The sequence below is a fragment of the Globicephala melas genome, chromosome 19 (genome assembly GCF_963455315.2).
Source record: "Globicephala melas chromosome 19, mGloMel1.2, whole genome shotgun sequence".
Taxonomy (NCBI): Eukaryota; Metazoa; Chordata; class Mammalia; order Artiodactyla; family Delphinidae; genus Globicephala; species Globicephala melas.
Window position 1 is genome coordinate 465,817 of NC_083332.1, and position 20,980 is coordinate 486,796.

The 20,980-nt window shown below is 42.9% G+C and overlaps 1 protein-coding gene across 1 annotated transcript; it reads left to right on the forward strand.

The window, feature by feature from the left end:
- Positions 1-5,406: 5,406 nt before the first annotated feature.
- On the forward strand, positions 5,407-20,222 carry C19H19orf18 (chromosome 19 C19orf18 homolog). Its single transcript, XM_060289456.1, has 7 exons — positions 5,407-5,427; positions 10,841-10,970; positions 11,054-11,158; positions 12,109-12,150; positions 15,372-15,474; positions 18,490-18,656; positions 19,634-20,222. The coding sequence occupies exons 1-7, from the start codon at positions 5,407-5,409 to the stop codon at positions 19,750-19,752; spliced, it is 687 nt and encodes a 228-aa protein (XP_060145439.1). The 3' UTR covers positions 19,753-20,222.
- The last annotated feature ends 758 nt before the right edge of the window (positions 20,223-20,980 follow it).

The window sequence follows — 20,980 nt, forward strand, 5'->3', positions numbered from 1 at the left end:
TACAGAAGGTTCATCTAGTTCTCGAGGGGTCCATGACTCTCCAGTGGTTGAGAAAAAGTGGCCTGCTGGTATGGTGGGACTCTGTGCTCACTGTCAAACTCCTGAAGCTGGCGCTTCCATAGGTATGTAACAGTGACCCTACCTTAATGTATAGGGGTTGCCCAGTAAAGGTTGCAGGGGTAAATTAATTGGATTTCTTGTATGATTTGTGCAGAGATCCTTGGAGAGAATAGAGGCAGCACTATTAACCTCTGTAAGAGACAGCAGCCTAATGCATCAAGAGGTGTACTGCCAATATATGGGTATTGTATTCTAATACCCAAAGTAATATACTTTGAACCCAGATTTTCTGATTTAGGGACTACAAAGGATTTTGTAAGTTATACACAAATATTCCACAAGCATCCTGGCAAGTTCTGTAACTGTACCACCAAGCTTAGTATCTTTTAAAAAATATTTCTAAAAGGGCCTCCTGGACTTTTAAAGTGTCCTTCTAAAAGGGTCCCAGACTTCTGCTTCCTCCTAGAAGGATTCCCTACCTCCCTACCACCTATTACACAACCTTATGTATGCCCAGGGCTCCCAGGTCCCCTCTTACCTCCCTATTCTAACCCACATCTAGCTCAGTTCATTGCCCTTTTGATCCCCACGCTCCACTCTTCCCCAACTCTGAAACCTGCTGGGCCCAGTTGGAACTCTCCATTCAGCCATCTTCTGCTGTGACTGAAACTTGGGTTTCCCCTCTGCACAGTACCTTTTCTTACGATCCTTGCAGGGAGTGGCTGCTTTGTCTTCCACTCTTCTTCATTTGTTGCTTCTAGATTGTTTCCCCTCCCTTCTCTCTAAAACTGAGTTCTGACTCTTGGGACACCAAACTGTCATATCACTCCTGCTTCCCTCTGTTGCAGTCACCTTATGAATGGTTCACTCTTCCCATCCGTAAAGATTTCAGCTCTTGCTGTATTGCATCTAAAACCACCCGCATCGTAATACTTCCTGATTTTATTGTCCAGGTAGATGATCTTCCTGTGTCCTGACCTCACAGTTCTTTGACCTGTCTGCTCACGGTTTTGTCACCCACCCTGCAACAGACAGTCACTCCCATTGTCATCCCTAGGACCATTCCATTACCAGTGACTGGAACCTCCCCACCATCGGTTTCAAGTGTCTTTTCTTAAGCTAGTTGGCTGTTTAGTACCAAGATTCCAACAGTCCCTTCACTGAATCTTCCCTTACGCTTGTTCCCAGCAGAAGACTTTGCTTCCTGTTTCCCTGAGTGATAGAAGCCAGCAGAGGCCTTGCATGACATCTGTCCACCTTCTCTACCCACTTTCCATAATTTCTGTGCCTTCCCACTTGTGCGTGTATATGAACTGACTGGGTTGGCACCAGAGCCTGTCCCATGTCCACTACTCCAAGACATCGCTCCAGCAAGTTTCCCGTATCTCTTGTATCCTCAGGTTTTCTATATATACTGGATTATCCCCATGGACATGTAAACATACTTAAAAAAAAAAAAACAAAAAATCCTCTGGCTCCTGAATCACTCTCTGCTTTGTTTCAGAAAGCAAAATATCTCAAAAGTTGTCTGTTCTTGCAGTCTTCACTTCCCTTCCATTCTTTCTTTCTTTTTTAAAAAAAAAATTATTATTTTTGGTTGCATCGGGTCTTAGTTGGAGCACACGGGATCTTTTGTAGTGGCACATGGGCTTCTCTCTAGTTGTGGCACGCAGGCTTAGTTGCCTGGCAACATGTGGAATCTTAGTTCCCCGGCCAGGGATCGAACCTGCGTCCCCTGCATCGGAAGGCGGATTCTTAACCACTGGACCACCAGGGAAGACTCCTTTCCATTCTTTCTTGGACCTACTCCAAAACCTGCCTTGCTGCAAGATGACCTCCACATTGCTAAATCCAGTGGTCAGTTCTGTTTTCTTCCTTGACGTTATCAGCAGCATCTTAGATTCTTAGATAATAGATCATTTCCTCCTTGAAACATGTTCACCTGGCCTTTGGGACTTGCCTCCCGCCTCTCTCATTTCAGGCCCCATTTGCTGTTCCTTCTCCACCTCCTTTACCTCTTACTGTCAGACTGCCCACTTCCCATCTGCTCACAGTGCCTTGATCTCATCCAGTCTGGAAGCCCTGTAAACACAACTGGTATGCTGATGACTCTCCCTTTAAGGCCACAGTTTGATGAGTTTTGAAAAATGTCAACACCCTTGCAACCACCACTACAACAAAAATAGAGAATATTTGCCCTTCTCCAAAAAGTTCCCTCATGTCTTTTCATAGTTAATCTCCACCCTACCCCAAGACCTGGGCAACCACATGTCTGCTTTGTCAGTACATATTAGAATTGTCTTTTAGGGTTTTATAAAGATAGAATCATACAGTATTCATATGCGACGTTTGTATGCAGATTCTTTTGCTCAGCATGTTTTGGAGGCTCATCCACGTTGTAGCATTTATCAGTAGTCTACTTTCTTTGCCGAGTAGCTTTCCATTATGCGGATGTGCCACAGGTAGTAGTCATCCTGTTCACCTGTAGATGGACATTGACTTGTTTCCAGTTCTGGGCTAGTGTAAATACAGCCGCTATGGGCATTCTTCTTCAGGGCTTTTTTGTGTATGCAGGTTTTCATTTACCTTGGGTAAAGACCTAGGAGTGGAACAGCTGAGTTGTATGGTAAGTAAATGTTTAACTTCATAAGCCACTTCTATGGGCCTTTTAATCTGATGTCTTTATTATGTTTTACATTCTGGGAAATTTATCTCTTATTTTTTAATATTTCATTTTTGCCATTTAAAAAGTTTCTCTTTTTAGGACTCCTATTATTTAGATGTCAGCATATCTGTGTCTGTTGTTCATACCTGTTACCTGCTCTTTTATGTCCTCTAGTTCCTTCTCCTTTCTTCCTTTTGTCTGGACATTTCCTCAGCTTGCTAATTTGTTTCTCAGCTGTCCATTTTGCTGCTCATTTCCTCTATTGTGTCTTCATTTCAACCACTATTTTACATTTCTAATATTTCTACTTGGTTCTCTTTTATGTGTTCTTATTCTCATTTCCTATTGTTAGTATCATGCCATATCTCTTTAAATGTACTTAATTGACTAAGTTAAAATTTTGGTCCATCTGTTCTAATATACGTGCTTCTGGTGGAATCTGTAATCCAGTGTGGTGTTTTTCTTTCTGAAATAGTTATGCTCAGAAAATTGCTTACTGCCTGGCCAGTGAGCACATTTATTTCTCTTAGGGAAGCAGCTACTCCATCAGTTTTTATGCATACATGAGACAGGATCAGATCCTGGTCCCTGTAAACCCCACTGAATTCAGGGGTGGGAGGATGGATACTAGGATGGAGAGGTGAAGGCATCAGAAAGCCAATCACTGACTTCTTACCTCACAAGATAACTGAAATGTGATTCACCAGCCCAGGGCTCTGTGGAGGCAGGGTGGAGAAACATGTGCCTGATGTGATGTCGTCTCTGCCTGTCTCTCAGCTACTCCAAAGCCCTGCCTTGATTCCACTCCTCGGGAAGCCTGAACCAGAGGCTGTGTCACTGCAGCTGTGGGTGATGCCGGACCATCCAGTCAACGAATTCTCCTCACTTTCCACCTCACTGCCCTGTTTACTTGCTTCATCGCACACGTCACTACAGAACATCACCTGGTCTATTTTTTTCCTTCCTTACTGTCCACACCATCTCCCGAAACCACACATTAGGCTGTGATCTCCATGGGGGAGGGCACCTCGTTGGTCCTGGTCGTGCTGTGTCCCTAGTGTCCAGTGGTTCTGTGAGTGCTTGGAACACACCAGCAGGTTGTTGCTTGTGCTTCCCAGCAGCCCGACCTCATCAGGTGGGGTGGCCATGAGTTCTCATCATCCTGGGTCTCCTGACCAGGGAGAGGAGACTGGGGGTGACTGTGGAGTGGTGCCCACAGGGAGAAGGGCTTCGCAATCATAGACAGATGGTCAAGAACACCTGTATGTGGGAGGACTAGTCAGAAGGCTTGGCCATAAAATGGGGGGTGGGGGTGGATATCAAAGACACCACAAATCAGACTCACCTTGTGGGCAGAGGAGAGAAGTGGCCAGGAATGTGGGCGGTCCTGCTCTCCAGCAACACAGAGTCTTCGAGTCACGAGGGTCAGGGCTCATCCCAGCCTTCCCTGCAGATGCTGTTCTGTTTGCACAGGCAACACCCTCCCTTGTGTCGTCACAGAGACAAAATCGCTCTGCAGATGGAGTGAGCAGCACTTATGGGCAGCAATGTTCTCAAGGTGGGTCCTCGTGGTGGGAGGAACTGCTGAAGAGTCTAGACAAGTATTTATGCCCTGAGGATGGAGGGTCCCCAGGTGGAGAACTGGGGGCCCGAATCACAGGGAACCCGATCAGATTTTCCAGCAGAAAGTCACTAAGTTTGGCCTTGCTCCCCAAACTCCTGATCCTAAAAGTCACTTGGGGGCTTATTAAAAATATAGACCTCCTGGCCCCAACCCCGATCCGCTAGACCCAGTGCTCTGGAGATTCTTGTCATGCTGGGAGCAGACATCCAATGGGACCTGATATGGAAGGAAGCCAGCTTGGATTGGGATCATTATGGGTCCACCTTGGGCAGAACCCAAGCAAGGTGTGAGGGACTCTAACCCGGCCCCATACAATGATGACACCATAGGAAAAGTTGGTAGCCCAGGCTTCATGTGGCCTAGAGGGGCAACCCCAAGATCCTCTTCAAAGGGTTCTGGGATAAAGGAGGGGTGAAACCTGGAGGTGAGGGGTGACAATGTTGAACCTTTCCTCCAGGCTCCTGGAAAACAGACAGTTGGATCCCTCCAACCTTTTGTGTTCCAGGAAACGGCTTACTGTGAAGGACAGATGGGACTCTTGACCCCTCTTTCACATAGGACAAGGCTAGAGCCAGACTCTCCAAATTTCCATTCACTCTCATAAATGATTAGCTAGACTGATCAATCAGAACAAAAGTCTGTTGAGTTGACTTCACCAAACTTTAGTTCAGCTTCTTCACTCCCCAAAGACCCTTGAACTCTGACTTACTCCTAAGGTTAAATAAGTATTCGAATGCAGGAAAGTGGCCCCTCTCTGGAACCAGCTGACAGCAAGACATCTCCTGTTGCAGTCCGATCTTCCACTCCCCGCACCCGGTTCTTTCTAGCCTTGTTCACTCCTCCCTATGAAAGAAAGTTCCTTTCTGTGCAACCTTGGAGATGCTTGCAGATCTTACTGTCAAGAGTGTTCTCCCTACTGCAACAGTCCCCCTCTCCTTACTGGAATCGTCTTTCTGAACGTAGTCTCTCCTTGCCTAAGCTTGATTTTGTTTTCTGTTTGGCAGAAGTTGGCTCCAGGCCCTGCTTCTGGGTCTGGTCAGAACCCACAGCAGGAAGGATGACCTCCCACGAGGCCTTGGTGAGCTGCCCAGACAAGCACGAAGGCTGGGTTTCTGTATGGGAACCACTGAGCAACTTTAACCAGGAAGGACAGAAAATGCTTTTGTTTTTAAAGAGGTCCTAGTGGCTGCTGTGTGGATAATGACCTGATGGAGGCAACCGTTACCAAGGAAGGCAAGCGCGGAGGCTACTGTGTTCGTTCCGGCAAGAGATGGAAACTTGGACCAACGTGGTGCTGCAGTGCGCAGAGAAGTGATGAAACGCTTCACCGTACAGATTCAAACCGCTCAGTGAACTTCAGAGCAAGATAAACACAAAGAAACCACATTATTAAAAAGTACTGAAGCCCAAGAGAAAAGGTCATGGTCATGGTGGAGAAGCTTGGATCGGATTTACCTTCTTTCCGGTAATAATTAAAAACTCCTAACCTTGAGCAAAAAGCTTAAGGCAACTGGAGAACAACCGTAGCAGGAAGAGACTGTGGTGGAGCCCATCCTCTGTTACCTAGGAGACGCGGCTGGGCTGCACAGCCTTCTGGGAGTTGTGGTCCATAGGCCGGGTCCTGGCCTCCTCGGGCCTGTGAGGCTCAGACTACAACTCCCAGAGAGCACCGTGGCGTGCCTCCGACTAATGAGAGCGCTCAGGCCGCTGAGAGACAGCGGCCTGTGCAGGCTTCTGGGAGTTGTAGTCCATGGGCTGCACTTAAGATCACCCAAAGTTGGGCTTCCCTGGTGGCGCAGTGGTTGAGAGTCCGCCTGCTGATGTAGGGCACACGGGTTAGTGCCCCGGTCCGGGAGGATCCCACATGCCGCGGAGCGGCTGGGCCCGTGAGCCATGGCCGCTGAGCCTGCGCGTCCGGAGCCTGTGCTCCACAACGGGAGAGGTCACAGCCGTGGGAGGCCCGCGTACCGCAAAAAACAAACAAACAAAAAAAACAAAGATCACCCAAACTCAAAGGCTTTTCTCATTTTTTAAAAATAATAGCTTTGACAGGGAGGGACAAGACAGGGGTAGGTGATTAAGAGGTACAAACTACCATGTATAAAATAAATGAGTTACAAGTATGTGTTGTACATCACAAGGGATATGCCAATATTTTATAGTAACTTTAAATGGAGTATAATCTATAAAAATTTTGAATCACTGTGTTGTACACCTGAAACTAATATTATGAATCAACTACACCTTATTTTAAAAACAGCTTTGAAGCTTTGAAAAGAAATGAGTTGCCAAGCCATGAAAAGACATGGAGAAACATACTACTAAAGAATATATTAAATAAGTATTAATAAGTGAAAGGAGCCAATTTGAGTATGTATTCAAGGCTACATACTGTATGAGTCCAACATATGACATTCTGGAAAAGGGAAAACTATGGGGATAATGAAAATATCAGTGGTTGCCAGAGGGTTGGGGGAGGAGAGAGGGATGAATAGGTGGAGCATAGTGGATTTTTACAGAAGGGCAACTGTGCTGTATGACATTTTATAAGATTGGATACATGTCATGATACCTTTGTCAGAACCCATAGAATGTGTAATGCCGGGAGTCAACCTCAACATAAACTAGGGACTTTGATTATGATGTGACAATGTAGGTTCATCAGCTGTAACAAATGTACCTCTCTGGTGTGGAATGTCAATCATGGAGAAGGCGGTGTGTGTGTGTGTGTGTGTGTGTGTGTATGAGGGGGCAGGGGGTACGTGGGAACTCTGTTGTGAACATAAAGCTACTCTAAAAAAGGAAGTCTTTTGAAAAAACAATAGCTTTCTTGAGGTATTCACATACCATAACATTAACCTTTTTAAAGTGGTTTTTAGTATATTCACAATATTGTTCATTCCTCACAATTATCTAAATCCAGAACATTTCATCACTCCAAAAGGAAACCCCATTAGCAATTACTCTACTCCCTATTCATTCCTCCCCCCAGCCCTTGGCAACCAGTAATCTACATTCTGTCTGTATGGATTTTCCTATTTTGGACCTTTCATATAGATGGATGATATAATGTGGCCTTTTGTTTCTGGATCCTTTCACTTAGCGTAATGTTTTCATAGTTAATCAGTGTTGTAGCGTAAATCAGTACTTTTCCCCTTTTCTTGGATGAATAATATTCCATCATGTGGATATACCCTTTTTGTTTATCCATTCATCAGTTGATGGACATTTGGGTTTATAATAACTTTTTGGTTATTATAAATAATGTTATGAACACTGTTTTATGTTCTTTTAGGTGATGGTCAGTCAGGTGCAGCCATAAGAGGAGACACAGGAGAGTAGCAGGAAGAAACAAAGTTTATTATACTCACAGGTCCAAGAAAGACGGAGTTACGGCATGCCACGAAGGTCCACACATGCTGTAAGCCAGGGAGCGGGCTCAACCAAGCAGGTGGGGAGCAGAGAGTGAAGACTAGCCCACAGGCAAGTGCTTTTATTAAGGGTGTGGGTAGAATACACAGGGATAAGCATGAGGTATGTGCTTTTGAATGTTACTAGGTCATGTTCAGGGGAGAGCAAAGAGGAAGCCCCTTGTAGCAGGGGCCAGCCTTATCACTTGATAAGCCTGGTCACCTGGGAGGGGTGCTCACAGCCTGTTTGCGGGTATGTTGAGGCAGCAGGAAAATACAAAATTTAAAATTTTACAATACGATGAAATAGGTGAAAGGGGTAAAAAGGTACAAAGATCCATTTATAAAATAAGTCATGGGGATGTAATGTACAGCATCACAACTGTAGTTAATAATGCTGTATTGCATATTGAAAGTTATTAAGAAAGTAAATGTTTTTATTTGTCTTTATTTTTTATTGAAATATAGATAATTTACAATGTTGCATTAATTACTGCTGTACAGCAAGGTGACTCAGTTATACATATATATACATTCGTTTTTTATATATTCTTTTCCATTATGATTTATTACAGGATATTGAATAGAGTTCCCTGTGCTATACAGTAGGACCTTGTTGTTTATCCAGTCTCTGTATAAAAGCTTACATCTGCGAGCCCCAACCTCCCATTCCATCCCTCCCCCAACCCCCTCGCCCTTGGCAACCACCAGTCTGTTAAGAGTAGATCTTTTTTTCTAAAAAAAATATTTATTTACTTATTTATTTTTGGCTGTGTCTGGTCTTAGTTGCAGTGTGTGGGCTCTTCATTGTGGTGTGCGGGCTCTCTAGTTGTGATGCAAGAGTTAGTTGCCCCTCGGCGTGTGGGATTTAGTTCCCCAACCAGGGATCGAACCGGCGTCCCATACATTACAAGACATTCTTAACCACTGGACCACCAGGGAAGTCCCAAGAGAGTAGATCTTAAAAGTCCTAATCACAAGAAAAATTTTGTAATTATATATGTTGTAATATGTATATGTGACAGATGTTAACTAGACTTATGATCATTTCACAATACATACAAATATCGAATCATTATGTTGCACACCTGAAACTAATATAATGTTAATGTCAGTTACACAATTGAAGTTACACTTTAATTAAAAAAAACTACAATACAATCCTCACTGTAGTGCTCCAACATCATTAACAATATTATTTGGGGTGAATAACACTTGCCACCTGGGTTGTGGAGATGCTAAACTGACTGGGACGGCTGGACATGGCCACTGACGGCAAATTTTGGTAAAGGTGACAATGAGGAATTGTCCTATAAGGCATATGACGAAGGTTGGGAACACAGTTTTGCAACCGGACACACTACTTTGGAAGAAAGCCAAGAGAACAGGTCAGGCACCTCTGGATTTAAGGGAATCTGTTGAAAGGTTTTGGTGACATTATGAAAGATCTTATCTCTTGGCCTAATCCTCATAGCTTGACCTTGTATTCGCTACACATCTGTCAGCATTATTAACTCACAGTGGTATTCTGATGCTTGTAGGATTCATCCAGCTGGGCTGGGTGCACAGACTGTAAGAACCAAGTCTAGGAAGAGCCAGGTGTTCACAGACCTATCGGAGAGGATTGGGCAAGGCAGTAGTGACCATTGGGAAGTTGATATCCCAGACCAGCCCCAAAGACAGCGGTGTCCATGGGGAGCTTGAGAGACCTAAATCCAGTCTAAAGGTCACAGTACCGAGAGGGAGCCCCAAACTAAGTTCAAAGAGACACAGCAGATGAACTCATCCAGACAGGCTTGATTGGGGGTGACTCTGAGACTGCGGGATTTAGAGAGAGAGCGTGGGGCGCTTGTTCTTACCTGGCTCATCCCCGGGCATGGCAGGAAGGGAGGAAGGCAGATTGAGCTGTTGTAAGAGCAGAGCAAGAAACTTCATGGTCCACAGAGGGCGTATATCTGGAGGCCTGCCTTGTCATCTCCTGACATTCAGGAAGGACAGCTGCCCTTTGGGGCACAGCACACGAGGAACCAGCTCCTAACCCCAGGGGACTTTACAAGCCTCGAACGATCTCTGGTCTGTTCACTTATTCTAATTGGTAGGAGGAATGAAAACCTGTTTTCTGTATTGTGGGAACTACCAGATGGGCAAGGGGCACGTCCAGGGGACAACCTTCTTCCATGCCATCTAGTTTTCTATCCCATTTCCACATTTTCAGATGATTCATTTAATCTCCTTTAAAGAAACTTCTGCAGATGGCCACTTGGGTCTAGGTTTCTGAACAGCACCCCCAGAGGCTGGAGGAGTACTGAATTGCTTTATTGAAAATATTATACTCTCCCATTTTACAACCAGAACTAACGTTCAGTGCCCACACTCTTTTTGAGCTTTGCATGGACTCCTTTATTGAGCCATCGCTGTAACCCTGTGAAGTAGGTTCCTGTTCTATTCTTCTGCTGAGGAAACTGAAGCTCAGAGGGGTAAGTAACTTGATCAAGCTCAAACATCTAGGAAGCCAGAGATGAGGGTTAGAATTCAGGCATTTGAACACAGAGCCCTGCTGTTTTCTCTGTTGGCTTCTTATGATGTGTCACATTGAATTATTATTATTTTTTAAATATTTATTTATTTATTTAGCTGTGTCGGGTCTTAGTTGTGGCGTGCATGTGGGATCTAGGTCCACCACCAGGGATCGAACCCGGGCCCCCTGCACTGGAAGCATGGAGTCTTAGCCACTGGACTGCCAGGGAAGGCCTCACATGGGATTATAATTGATTTCTATCTGCCTCCTCACTAATCTGGACGTTCTCTGAGGGCAGGGACCTGTTCTTATTCACATCTGTACCCAAGAGCTTAGCATCCCTCCCAGCGCACTCACTCATTCTGTTAGGCTCACCACTGGCTGACCTGATTCTGTGAAAGAATTCCATATGGCAACGTGAGCTGACTTCACACTGGTGGTTCCCAGTCAGAATGCAAACATTCTGTAGTGAGAAGAGCTCCTTAGTTCCTCAGAGAAATGTAGGACAGATGCTAGCCTACAACTAAATACTTCCTTTCACCCATACGATAACAAACTAGCAGTTTTGGAACGATGGACAGGTTCAAAGTTCTTTCGCCATTTTATTTTTGTTTGTAATGGAATTCCCACTTCATTTGTGCTTGTCTTATGCAGGTGAGTTCAAACCAGCTGGACAAACAACATGCTTAATGGGTAGCTTCAAGCATGATTTCACTTGTTTTAGAGGAAGTAAAAAGGAGTAATTATATTTCACTGCTACAACTTTTCTTTTCCAGGTTATATGCAGTCACAAAGACCCACAAATGTCACCCAAAAGCCCACACTGTACGCTAAGGAATTTCAATTATCTCACGTTCAAGGAGCTTTCTCAAAACACAGAGGTGAGTCATTGTTAGTATTCGTTCAGTGAAATGAGAATGTATTCTGGGGTCCTCTTATGTGCTATATCAATGTGTCTCTTCTTTTTTTTTTTAACATTAAAAAATTTTTAAATTTAGTTTTGGTTACATGGGTCTTCTTTGCAGTGCGTGGGCTTCTCATTGCAGTGGCTTCTCTTGCTGCAGAGCATGGGCTCTAGGCACGCGGGCTTCAGTAGTTGCAGCACGTGGGCTCAGTAGTTGTGGCTCATGGGCTCTAGAGTGCAGGCTCAGTAGTTGTGGTTTGCAGGCTCTAGAGTGCGGGCTCAGTAGCTATAGCGCACGGGCTTAGTTGCTCCACGGTATGTGAGATCTTCCAGGACCAGGGCTTGAACCTGTGTTCCCTGCATTGGCAGGCAGATTCTTAACCACTGCACCATCAGGGAAGCCCAATGTGTCTCTTCTTATATATTTGTTAGTAGCATGGTCCATAAAATAATAAAACTAGATAAGCATTGCTTGGAAATTATATCCTATACTCTTCACTCTCCGTAAGCTGGGTGACAGAAGGGCTGTGACTATTGGGCCCTCCCTGGCCCCGGCTCTCCGACCTGATGAGAGCACAGCCCTCTTCAGCTCTGTGCTAAGTTTCTCCAGGTCCTCAGCTTGGGAGGAGGTTTCCCAGCTTGCGTGACTGCAAAAGCAGATCAGGACCCAAATGTAATGTGTTCTTAATGGTCCAGATTCATGAAAGGAAACACTGGATGCAAGCAGAGCAGCATGCTTTTGCAAATTAAGCCACGCATTTCTATCAATACTAGGCATTGGAATAAATTTATTGAGAACATTTACCATCTTAGTTATTTGGATACTACGTTTTAGGCCCCCTCATCTAATACCAAGTTACATCTTAATTTTCCTAAGTGCATCTTAAACCTGTCTCTTCTTTCTGATCCCCTTCAACGTCCGTATAGCTCCAGCACGTACTACACCCACGCCATTCCCAGGGCGTACTGGTAAGTCACGGCATCTGGGAGGGTGGGTGGGATCCATGGACGTTCACACAGCTGCTGTGCTGTGTGGCTCCAGAGGGCACCCCGCGCTGCTTGTCACTAACCTGTACAGCCCCTTTGTGCAAATTAGAAAAAGCCGTCCCCCGCCCCATGGTTGGATTAGTAATGATGTTGCTTGGGGCAGATTAGAAAATAGCACAGAGGTCAAAGCATCAGGAAATACAGGAAAAAAAAATCCACAATTAATCCATCCCTCCATCCATCCCAAAGACGCTATTACCCTCCCTAAAGCCCAGCTATAATATTTCACTTCCCAGTTCACCACCCCCCACCCCCTCGCCAGCACCAAAGCCCAGAAAAGGAGTTCAGGCCAAGGTATCAGAAGACCCACATTCTAGTCCTTACTTTGACACTAACTTGTCTTGTGAGATGGCAATAGAAGTTCACTGAGACCTCTGCCACGCCTGAGCTTTGGGTCCCAAGTGTAGCTTCTGATACAGAGAGAGACAGAATTGTCTAGTCAGGTCACTGGAAGACTCCCATTTTCTCCTGTAACCTTCAGCTCTTGGTTATATGGAAAGATGTCTACCTCATAATAGGGAAAATACACATTGAAAATACACTAGAATTCCAGTTTTCAGCTATCATGTTGAAAATAGGCAAAATACTTCACAACAAACTCTCCTGGCAAAGGAGTAGAGAAAGATCTCATATCTTGTTTGTAGGCTAGGAATGAGTACAACTTCTACAGAGCACAATTGGCAATTCTTATAAAAAGAATGCATTCACTTTTTGACCCAGAGTGTTGAAATATACCTGGGATTTGTTTTAATCAGGAATGATAATACATGCAGACACAGAAATGGTTGTCATGAGGGAAGACCTTTATACACACGGAATCCTAGAAACAGAAGGCATGGCACAGCATGCCAGGCCATGTGGGAAAGGACCAGAGTGGGTTAGGAGGCAGGAGGAGGAGAGGGGAGAGAATGACCCAGAGCTTCTATTGGGGGTTTTGAGGGAAGAAAAGGGTGAGGTGGAGTAGGTACATGGAGTAAGCTTAGTGTTGCATAGTTTGAATAATTTTGGTGGGCTCTGGGCTATACGAGTGGTTCTCAGGTGTCCAGTACCTGGCCCTGGGGCGATTCAGGGCAGAGGGAGTATTGGCCTGGTGTGTGAGGGTTTGATGGTTGGTTTGAATATCAAAGACACCACAGGGGAGTCGCTTGCTGTCTCTGGGAAGTAGCCAGCCCTGAGAGGTGGAGCCTTCCCAGGATGAAGGCCCCAAATGGTAGACCATCAAGGATATAGAAAATAAGAAAATAGAGTCAATATACCCCGCAATTCCATTTCTGGGAATTTTATTTAAAATATGCTATTCCAGGGAATTCCCTGGCAGTCCAGTGGTTAGGACTTATTCACTGCCAGGGCCTGGGTTCAATCCCTCGTCAAGGAATTAAGATCCCACAAGCCACGTGGTGTGGCCAAAAAAAAAAAAAAAAAGAAAGTAAGCTACTCCATTTCCTTAGTTCATTTACCCTCCCCTTTTTCTTGGTGACTTTCTCGTCTATTTTTCTCATCCCACAAATACTCCCAACATATCTACCCCAAGCTCGCTCTTAGGGGATGACCTTGTTTCCTCCATCACTGACAAAACACAAGCACTTGACAGAGTGTCTGCATCCCCTGATCCAGCACAGTTGTACTTTCTCATTTTTCCTCCTGTCTAGGCCAAGGCTGACCCCTCACCTATGCACCAGCTAACATCCCCTCAGGCCAACTGGGGACACCCCAGGCAATTCTCTCTCCCTTTCCAGGAACATCACAGTATTTAAAAGTATCATCCCCGTTCTTATATGAACATGCTGTCGGTTTTCCCATATTAAAAAACAAAACTCATCTCTTGATCCCTCAGCCCCCTCTGGGAGCTGCCCCCATTTCTCTTCCCTCCATGAGAGCAAAACTCTTTAGGAAGTTTCCAAAACTTGCTCTCTCCAATTCCTTTCCCCCTGTTCTCTCTCAAACCTGTTTCACTCATGCACATCGATAACATCTCCTTTGACTAGGTCTCCAATGACCTTCCCATTGCCAAGTCCAGCAACCAATTTTCAGGAGTCATTGTATTGAAACAGACTGTAACCCATACCCCCCCACCCCTAATATTTCATTAAGAAAATCTGAAAACACAGAAAAGTTGAGAGAATCATAGAATGAACATCTATGTAAGCCACACCTAAGGTCTACAATTAAGCGTTTAATCTGCAAGCATTTTTACAGTCCAGGTTCTTTTTGTCATGTCAGGCTGACTTCACATTGAGGTATGAATCTCAAAGTACTTCTCAGCTCAGTCGTTGAACCAGTGAAGGGACAGAAAGTGAGGGAAGGCCACGTTTGCAACAAGGAGTAGCACTTCAATTTGTCAGATTTTTACAAGTGGTATTTTTTTTTGTTTTTTTAAAAATATTTATTTATTTTGTCTGTGCTGTGTCTTAGTTGCGGAATGTGGGATCTTAGTTGCGGCATGCAAACTCTTTAGCTGCAGCATTCGGGATCTATTTCCCTGACCAGGGATTGAACCTGGGCCCCCTGCATTGCAAGCATGGAGTCTTACATACTGGACCTCCAGGGAAGTCCCTACAAGTGGTTGAGTAATGTACTTAGTCAATTGCTCTTTTGTTCAGTTTGTACCAACAATAGCTCTGTTTATTTATTTTTATTTCAGATAATGGGAGAAGTGGTACACCTGGTCTACAAAAAGCATCCAAGGTTTTGTAGCACATTTGTAGTGGGCCTAAATACCAACCCCAATACAGGTTTGCGGAATTAGATTCTGAATTGCCCTACAATATTCCTTTTGTAACAGCACTACACAACCTAAGACCATCTGGGCAACACTTGAGTTGCAAAACTAAGGCCACTCTCCTTTCAGATACATCAATGGCTGGTTCTGCTATACTGAGTCAGGGATCCAGTCTCATAAGAGAGGGCTTTGACCAAAGACAGGAAGCAGATGGAAAAAGGAATCAGAGATTGGGTGAGAATTCAAATTATATTTGTTCACACAGGCTGTACAATCTAACCTCTGTGGTTTTTTTTTTTAGTTAAGAATACTATTTTTAAGGTTATTTCTGATTTTGTCTGCCAAAACAATATGATTAACAAATATATTAACTGATAGTCACACCTAAAATGAGATTTTATGAGAACTTTTTTTCCATTTTTAGCACTGATTCCTCATAGACCTGCTATTGTTCAAGTAATTACAATTGCGTGTATAGCCTTCAGTATTGCCCTGATATGTGGGATCACTATTTCCTACATGATATAGTAAGTCTATGGTAAATAACTTTTACCATCCTTAAGTAAGACATAACAAGTTAACTAGGTTATTATTTTGTGATAGTAATGATGATGATGGTGATAATTCTTATAATCCTTAAATTATTATGGTCATTATACATTTTCAGACACTGTTTTTCAGAATATGGGCTATATTCATGTTGGGTCATGATATAAATGAAAAAATTTAAAAGAAACTGGATAAAAAGAATTTTTAAAGTAAAAATAGAAATTAATTTTTAAAAAAGCAAGGAAACAAACAAAAAAGAAACAGGACAGAATACAATTTAGTAGAATAGAAAGTATTAAAGTAAATGTTGGGCTTCCCTGGTGGCTCACTGGTTAAGAATCCACCTGCCAGTGCAGGGGACACGGGTTCCAGCCCTGACCCGGGAAGATCCCACATGCCACAGAGCAACTAAACCCGTGCACCACAACTACTGAGCCCACGCACCACAACTACTGAAGCCTGTGCACCTAGAGCCCGTGCTCTGCAACAAGAGAAGCCACCACAATGAGAAAGCCCACGCCCCGCAACGAAGAGTAGCCCCCCCACCCCAACTAGAGAAAGCCCACGCAGCAACGAAGAGCCAAAGTAGTCAACAACAACAACAACAAAAAGTAAATGCTGATTTTCAACCTTTTCAGACTCAAGATTGTGAGGTAAATCTTATCTCTTACTGTGGATCATGATCAAAAATGTTTGAAAGCCACAGTCAGAGATGCTGTCATCCTCCCAAAATGTGGCTTTCTAGAGTGAACTTGATACTTTGGAGGGACTCTTAATAGTGCAAAGCAGAAAAGAGTGACCACTCTCTCTTTCACTAGAAACTTATTATTAATGCAATAGTAGGGGTAATAGTAGCATTTAGGGAAGACACTTCATCTTGTTCGCACAAATAAAGCTTGTGGTCAAGCTCAGGTTATGTGATCATTTTGAAATTAGTGTCAGACGAAAGCGAGCCGCACCGTGACATCATGCTACTCTGATCAGGAAAAACACATTGATTCCTATTCTAGGATTTAGTTCCAGGACTCCATTATATCCCATCAGAAACAGCTTGAGGAAGTACTAAATTATTTACTCTATCAGAATTAAGTGTGTACATGGGAAATGTATTGCCATGTATGGGATATTTTTTAAGGTAGCCATTTTAGAACCACTTGGAATATGTCAAATGAAGGCAAAATTAAAGGTAAAATTGAAGAAATTTTGCTAAGGAGAGAGTGTCCCCAGTATGTTTGGTTCTGGATTATCTATGACTCAATTTATGTAACTAGAATTTCAGTTTATTTCATTAGTCTAGACAAAGATGTTAACATATGAAGATTGCTAAAGTAACTCACTACAACGTATCCTCCTGGAATTTCAGTGTCCAATTAAATTACTGAGCTAATGTCAACATTTACAGCTTTTACATTTGTGTTACCCCCAGTGGCATTTTAGAACCTGAGGCAAAAGTAAAAATATGTGCCCCAAATTTCATGTTTTTACATAAATTTTAGTGGTTAATTTTTTCCAGAAGTACATTTTTGAAAATATATTGGTGAGTTTGATTTCACTTAAACCAGGAAAGTAAAGTTATAATAAATTTTGTTTCTGGTAAAGGTAAAGTATTTAAACTTAAAATAATGCTGTGAGTTATGATACAGCACTTTTCAATTTTTAAAATATATTTCAACTACTTTAATGTTTTGGAAAAGAAGAACCGTAAAATAATACATAAAAACATGTATATAGGGACTCACATTTTCCCTTTTGACTCAGTCTCCCATATCGTTCATCACAGCACTAATGGATCCTGTCTTTAAAATTTTGATATTTTGTTTATTATGGATTTTTCCCATTCATTTCTTTTTCTCTTTTTTTTTGGCCATACCATAAGGTTTGCAGGATCTTAATTCCCCGACCAGGGATTGAACCTGGGCCCTAGGCAGTGGAAGCACTGAGTCCTAACCACTGGACCGCCAGGGAATCCCCTCATTTCAATTTTTTACAATATTAAGTCAAAATATTTATCTCCATTACTGAGTTTTTTGGCACCCCCTTAAACTGTGCACCTAAAGCGAGCACCTCACTCTCCTCACCCAAAATCTGGTCCTGTTCCAGCTTCCTGATTATCTGTAACAGTGTTTATAATCAGGCCATTTCTTCCTGCTACAGAGCATGATTCTGGAATGTTCCCCCTACACCCCTTCCTCCATCACAGTCCCTTAGAACACAAATAAGTTAACCCTAAAATGGTTTGTTATTACATGAGTCAAACACAATTAGGAAGGTAAGTATGTTAGAAGAAAGTAGAACACTCTATTACCCATTTTCACTTCACACAGAAATATCTGTTCAATGATCCACTTCCAAGTTTGGGCCTAGGGTGGGTGAGCGAGGCACTCACCTCAGGTGCAAAATTTAAGGGGGTGCAATAGTCAAGAAACTCAGTAGTCAAGAAAAATAATAATTTATTGCAATATTTTTAAGTCTAAATTAATGCCCTCAAAAATCCATGATGAACAAAATATCAACATTTTAAATACATGATCAGTGATGATGTCGGGCCAAAGCATATTGGAGACTAAGCGAAAGGAAAAATCAGCGGTACCTATGCTACCTTTATTTAAAATGTTGACATTGTGTTCCTCATGGATTTGTTGGCATTAATTTTTCTTTTGTAAAATATTGCATTAAGATGTTATTGAACTTGATCATGGAGGTTTGTGCCCAGCCCGAGTGCCCCATTCCTGTCACCTGGCTCCAAATCACTCGCCCCTTTTCTGCGTGTCAGCCCCAATCTGAGTTCTATAACTCTATAGAACTATAGAATTCTATAATTCTAATTATATTTCTATAATTAATTATAGTTCTATAATTATTTGGGTTCAAGTCTATTTCTTCTCCCTCCCCCACGTACTAGTGACCCCTTTGCCGTCAGAAAGTCACAAGATTAAGACAGGATGATTTAGTGGGAAAATTGTGCTTTTAAATGTACCTATCTTGTCCTCCAGTCGACTGGTACAGGCTGAGGAAAAACAACAACTTTCGTCACTCTATAAAAATGTCAAGATACCATTATTAGGAGATGAAGAGGAGGGCTCTGAGGATGAGGGCCAGGATGAGTCCACGCACCTCCTTCCAGAGAGTGAGAAGGAACCGGAAAAGTTCATTCATTCAGGTAGAGGGTCAACCAGCTTTTCTTGTCAGATCCAAAATCCAAGGGAAGCTGAGCTGACAATGATGGTTGGGTTTTCCATGGCAAAACTAATGAATATTTACAGCCGCATATGCAGGAATGAGCCATTCGTATCAAATTACACAGAGGGGCAAACAGCTGTGTGGTTGTTTTATTCCTTTTGCAAGGCAATTCCAAGGACTGAAAAGAGAGTTCAGGAAACAAGACTTTTCCTGGACTCAACATTTCCCTTAAACATACTTATCAATGTCGTGTTGTTGCCGAGTTTTGACCATAGACAGGCAGATGCCCTCCTGCGCTGTCTGCCTCAGTTTGATGTGGAAATGGGATGCAGGCCCACAAAAAGAGGTTACTACCCCCAGGTCAGAGACGCCCCAGTGAGAATTGCCCACTACACCTGCAAATCCTTGTGAGGATAGAACAACATATACACTCATAGAAACCTGATTTTGTAGAAGTTCTGAGATTCTTCAGTACTTGCTTAAAATTTCTAGAGCAAAACGACATAGATTGCAGTGTCTGATTCAATACTATTAAGCATGCACTGCATGGATCTCCTCTCTAACCACCCCAGAGATAGTCAGAGAGAGGCTGAGAGGCCAAGAGTAGAAAAGATAATTGATGCTTACTGAGGCAGACCGCCCTTGTACTCTTAGAAAATATTTTTTAATGTCTTTTCATTGCATTGAGTTATAACTTTTCTAAATGTTTAAAAATTGAAGTATAGTTTATTTACAATATTATACATTTTAAAAACTGGATATTTATAAAGCTTGAATACAGAAAGTGGGAAAATCATTTCGAAATGCAATTTTCACCATCCTTATCAGACAAATAACATTCATGAAAACCTGAAAATTCCATTGTTTGTTCCTTTATTTTTCCATATATTTCCTCACTTCTTTTGTCTCTAATTCCTGATTTATTAGTATCTAAATAATGTTATGTCTACATTTTAGTCATTAGATCAAAAAGAAGAAAACATATGGAAAAGAAGAGATTGAACACAGAGCAAAAGTTGGTAAAGGAAGTGGAAATAAAGGATGCTATACATACCACAAATCCGGGGTGTCTGTGAAAAGAAATGAAAGAGAGGCAGGACATGCTAGCCAGTGTGGGGAAACAGTGACAGATGACAGAATGTGAGCATGACCTGCTCCTGGAGAACCTTGTGCAAGAGCACTCTAAAGGAAGAACACCAGACGTAAAAACAGGAAATAAATTCATATGATATAGCAATCTTGCTTCCTAGTTCTTAGAGTTTATGAATAAACACAACGTAATTGTAAAAGGAAAAAATCCAACTTCGTAAGTGTGAAAGAGAAATTGTCAGGATTTTCTTTTCTCACTCCTAACCAGTAGTTTCTTCGGGTAAGTCTCTCAGACCAGGTGAGGAAACCACTTTCATGAAACAAAGCTTCCCCAGTGACATTATCTGTTAATTCCAGTAGCTCGCTTCCATTTTACGTATAACAAGACTGAGAATGTCAAAATGAATAGGACAGCAGACAGTAACCTTTGTTTTTAGGGATCTGGGACCTGGTGCAGGAAATAGGTCTGCAGGCAAAGAGCTATAAAGCATTGCCAGATGTACTGAGTGCTGTAAACTGGGAGTCACCGAGAGCTGTGGAAACACAAAAGGGGCAGGATTTAATCTGAGCGGTGCTATTGGTGTGGAAAACAGTCTGATGGTTCCTCGAAAAGGTAAACATAGAGTCACTACCTGACCCAGCAATTCCACTCCTGGGTATATATCCAAAAGAATTGAAAATATATGTACCTGCACACAAGAGAAACCCTCACACAAACGTTCATAGCAGCATTATTCATAAGAGCAAAAAGCTGGAAACACCGCATATGTCCATCAGCCGACAAACAAATTAACAAGATGTGGTCTCTCCATAGAGTGGGATGTTATTAAGCAAGGAGAAAGATAGAAGTACTGACACATGGTACAACATAGATGATCCTTGAAAACATTATGCTAAGTAAAAGCGGTTAGAAACAAAAGGTCCACACATCGTATGATTCCATTTATACAAAATACTTACAATAGGCAAATCCATAGAGGGTCAAAGTAGATAAGTGGTTCTGGGTGCCGGAGGAGGGGAGAAAAGGGAAAGATGGTTGGTGGGTAGGAGGATTCTCTTGGGGGCAATGAAAATGTTGAAAAAAAAGATTAGTGTAACTTGAGGAGGCTGGTACCGAACCCAAGTTCAGCTGCTCACCACTCAAAAGACCAATACTCAAGAGACAAGTGTTATACTTGATTTACAACATTGTTTTAATTCCTGCTGTACAGCAAA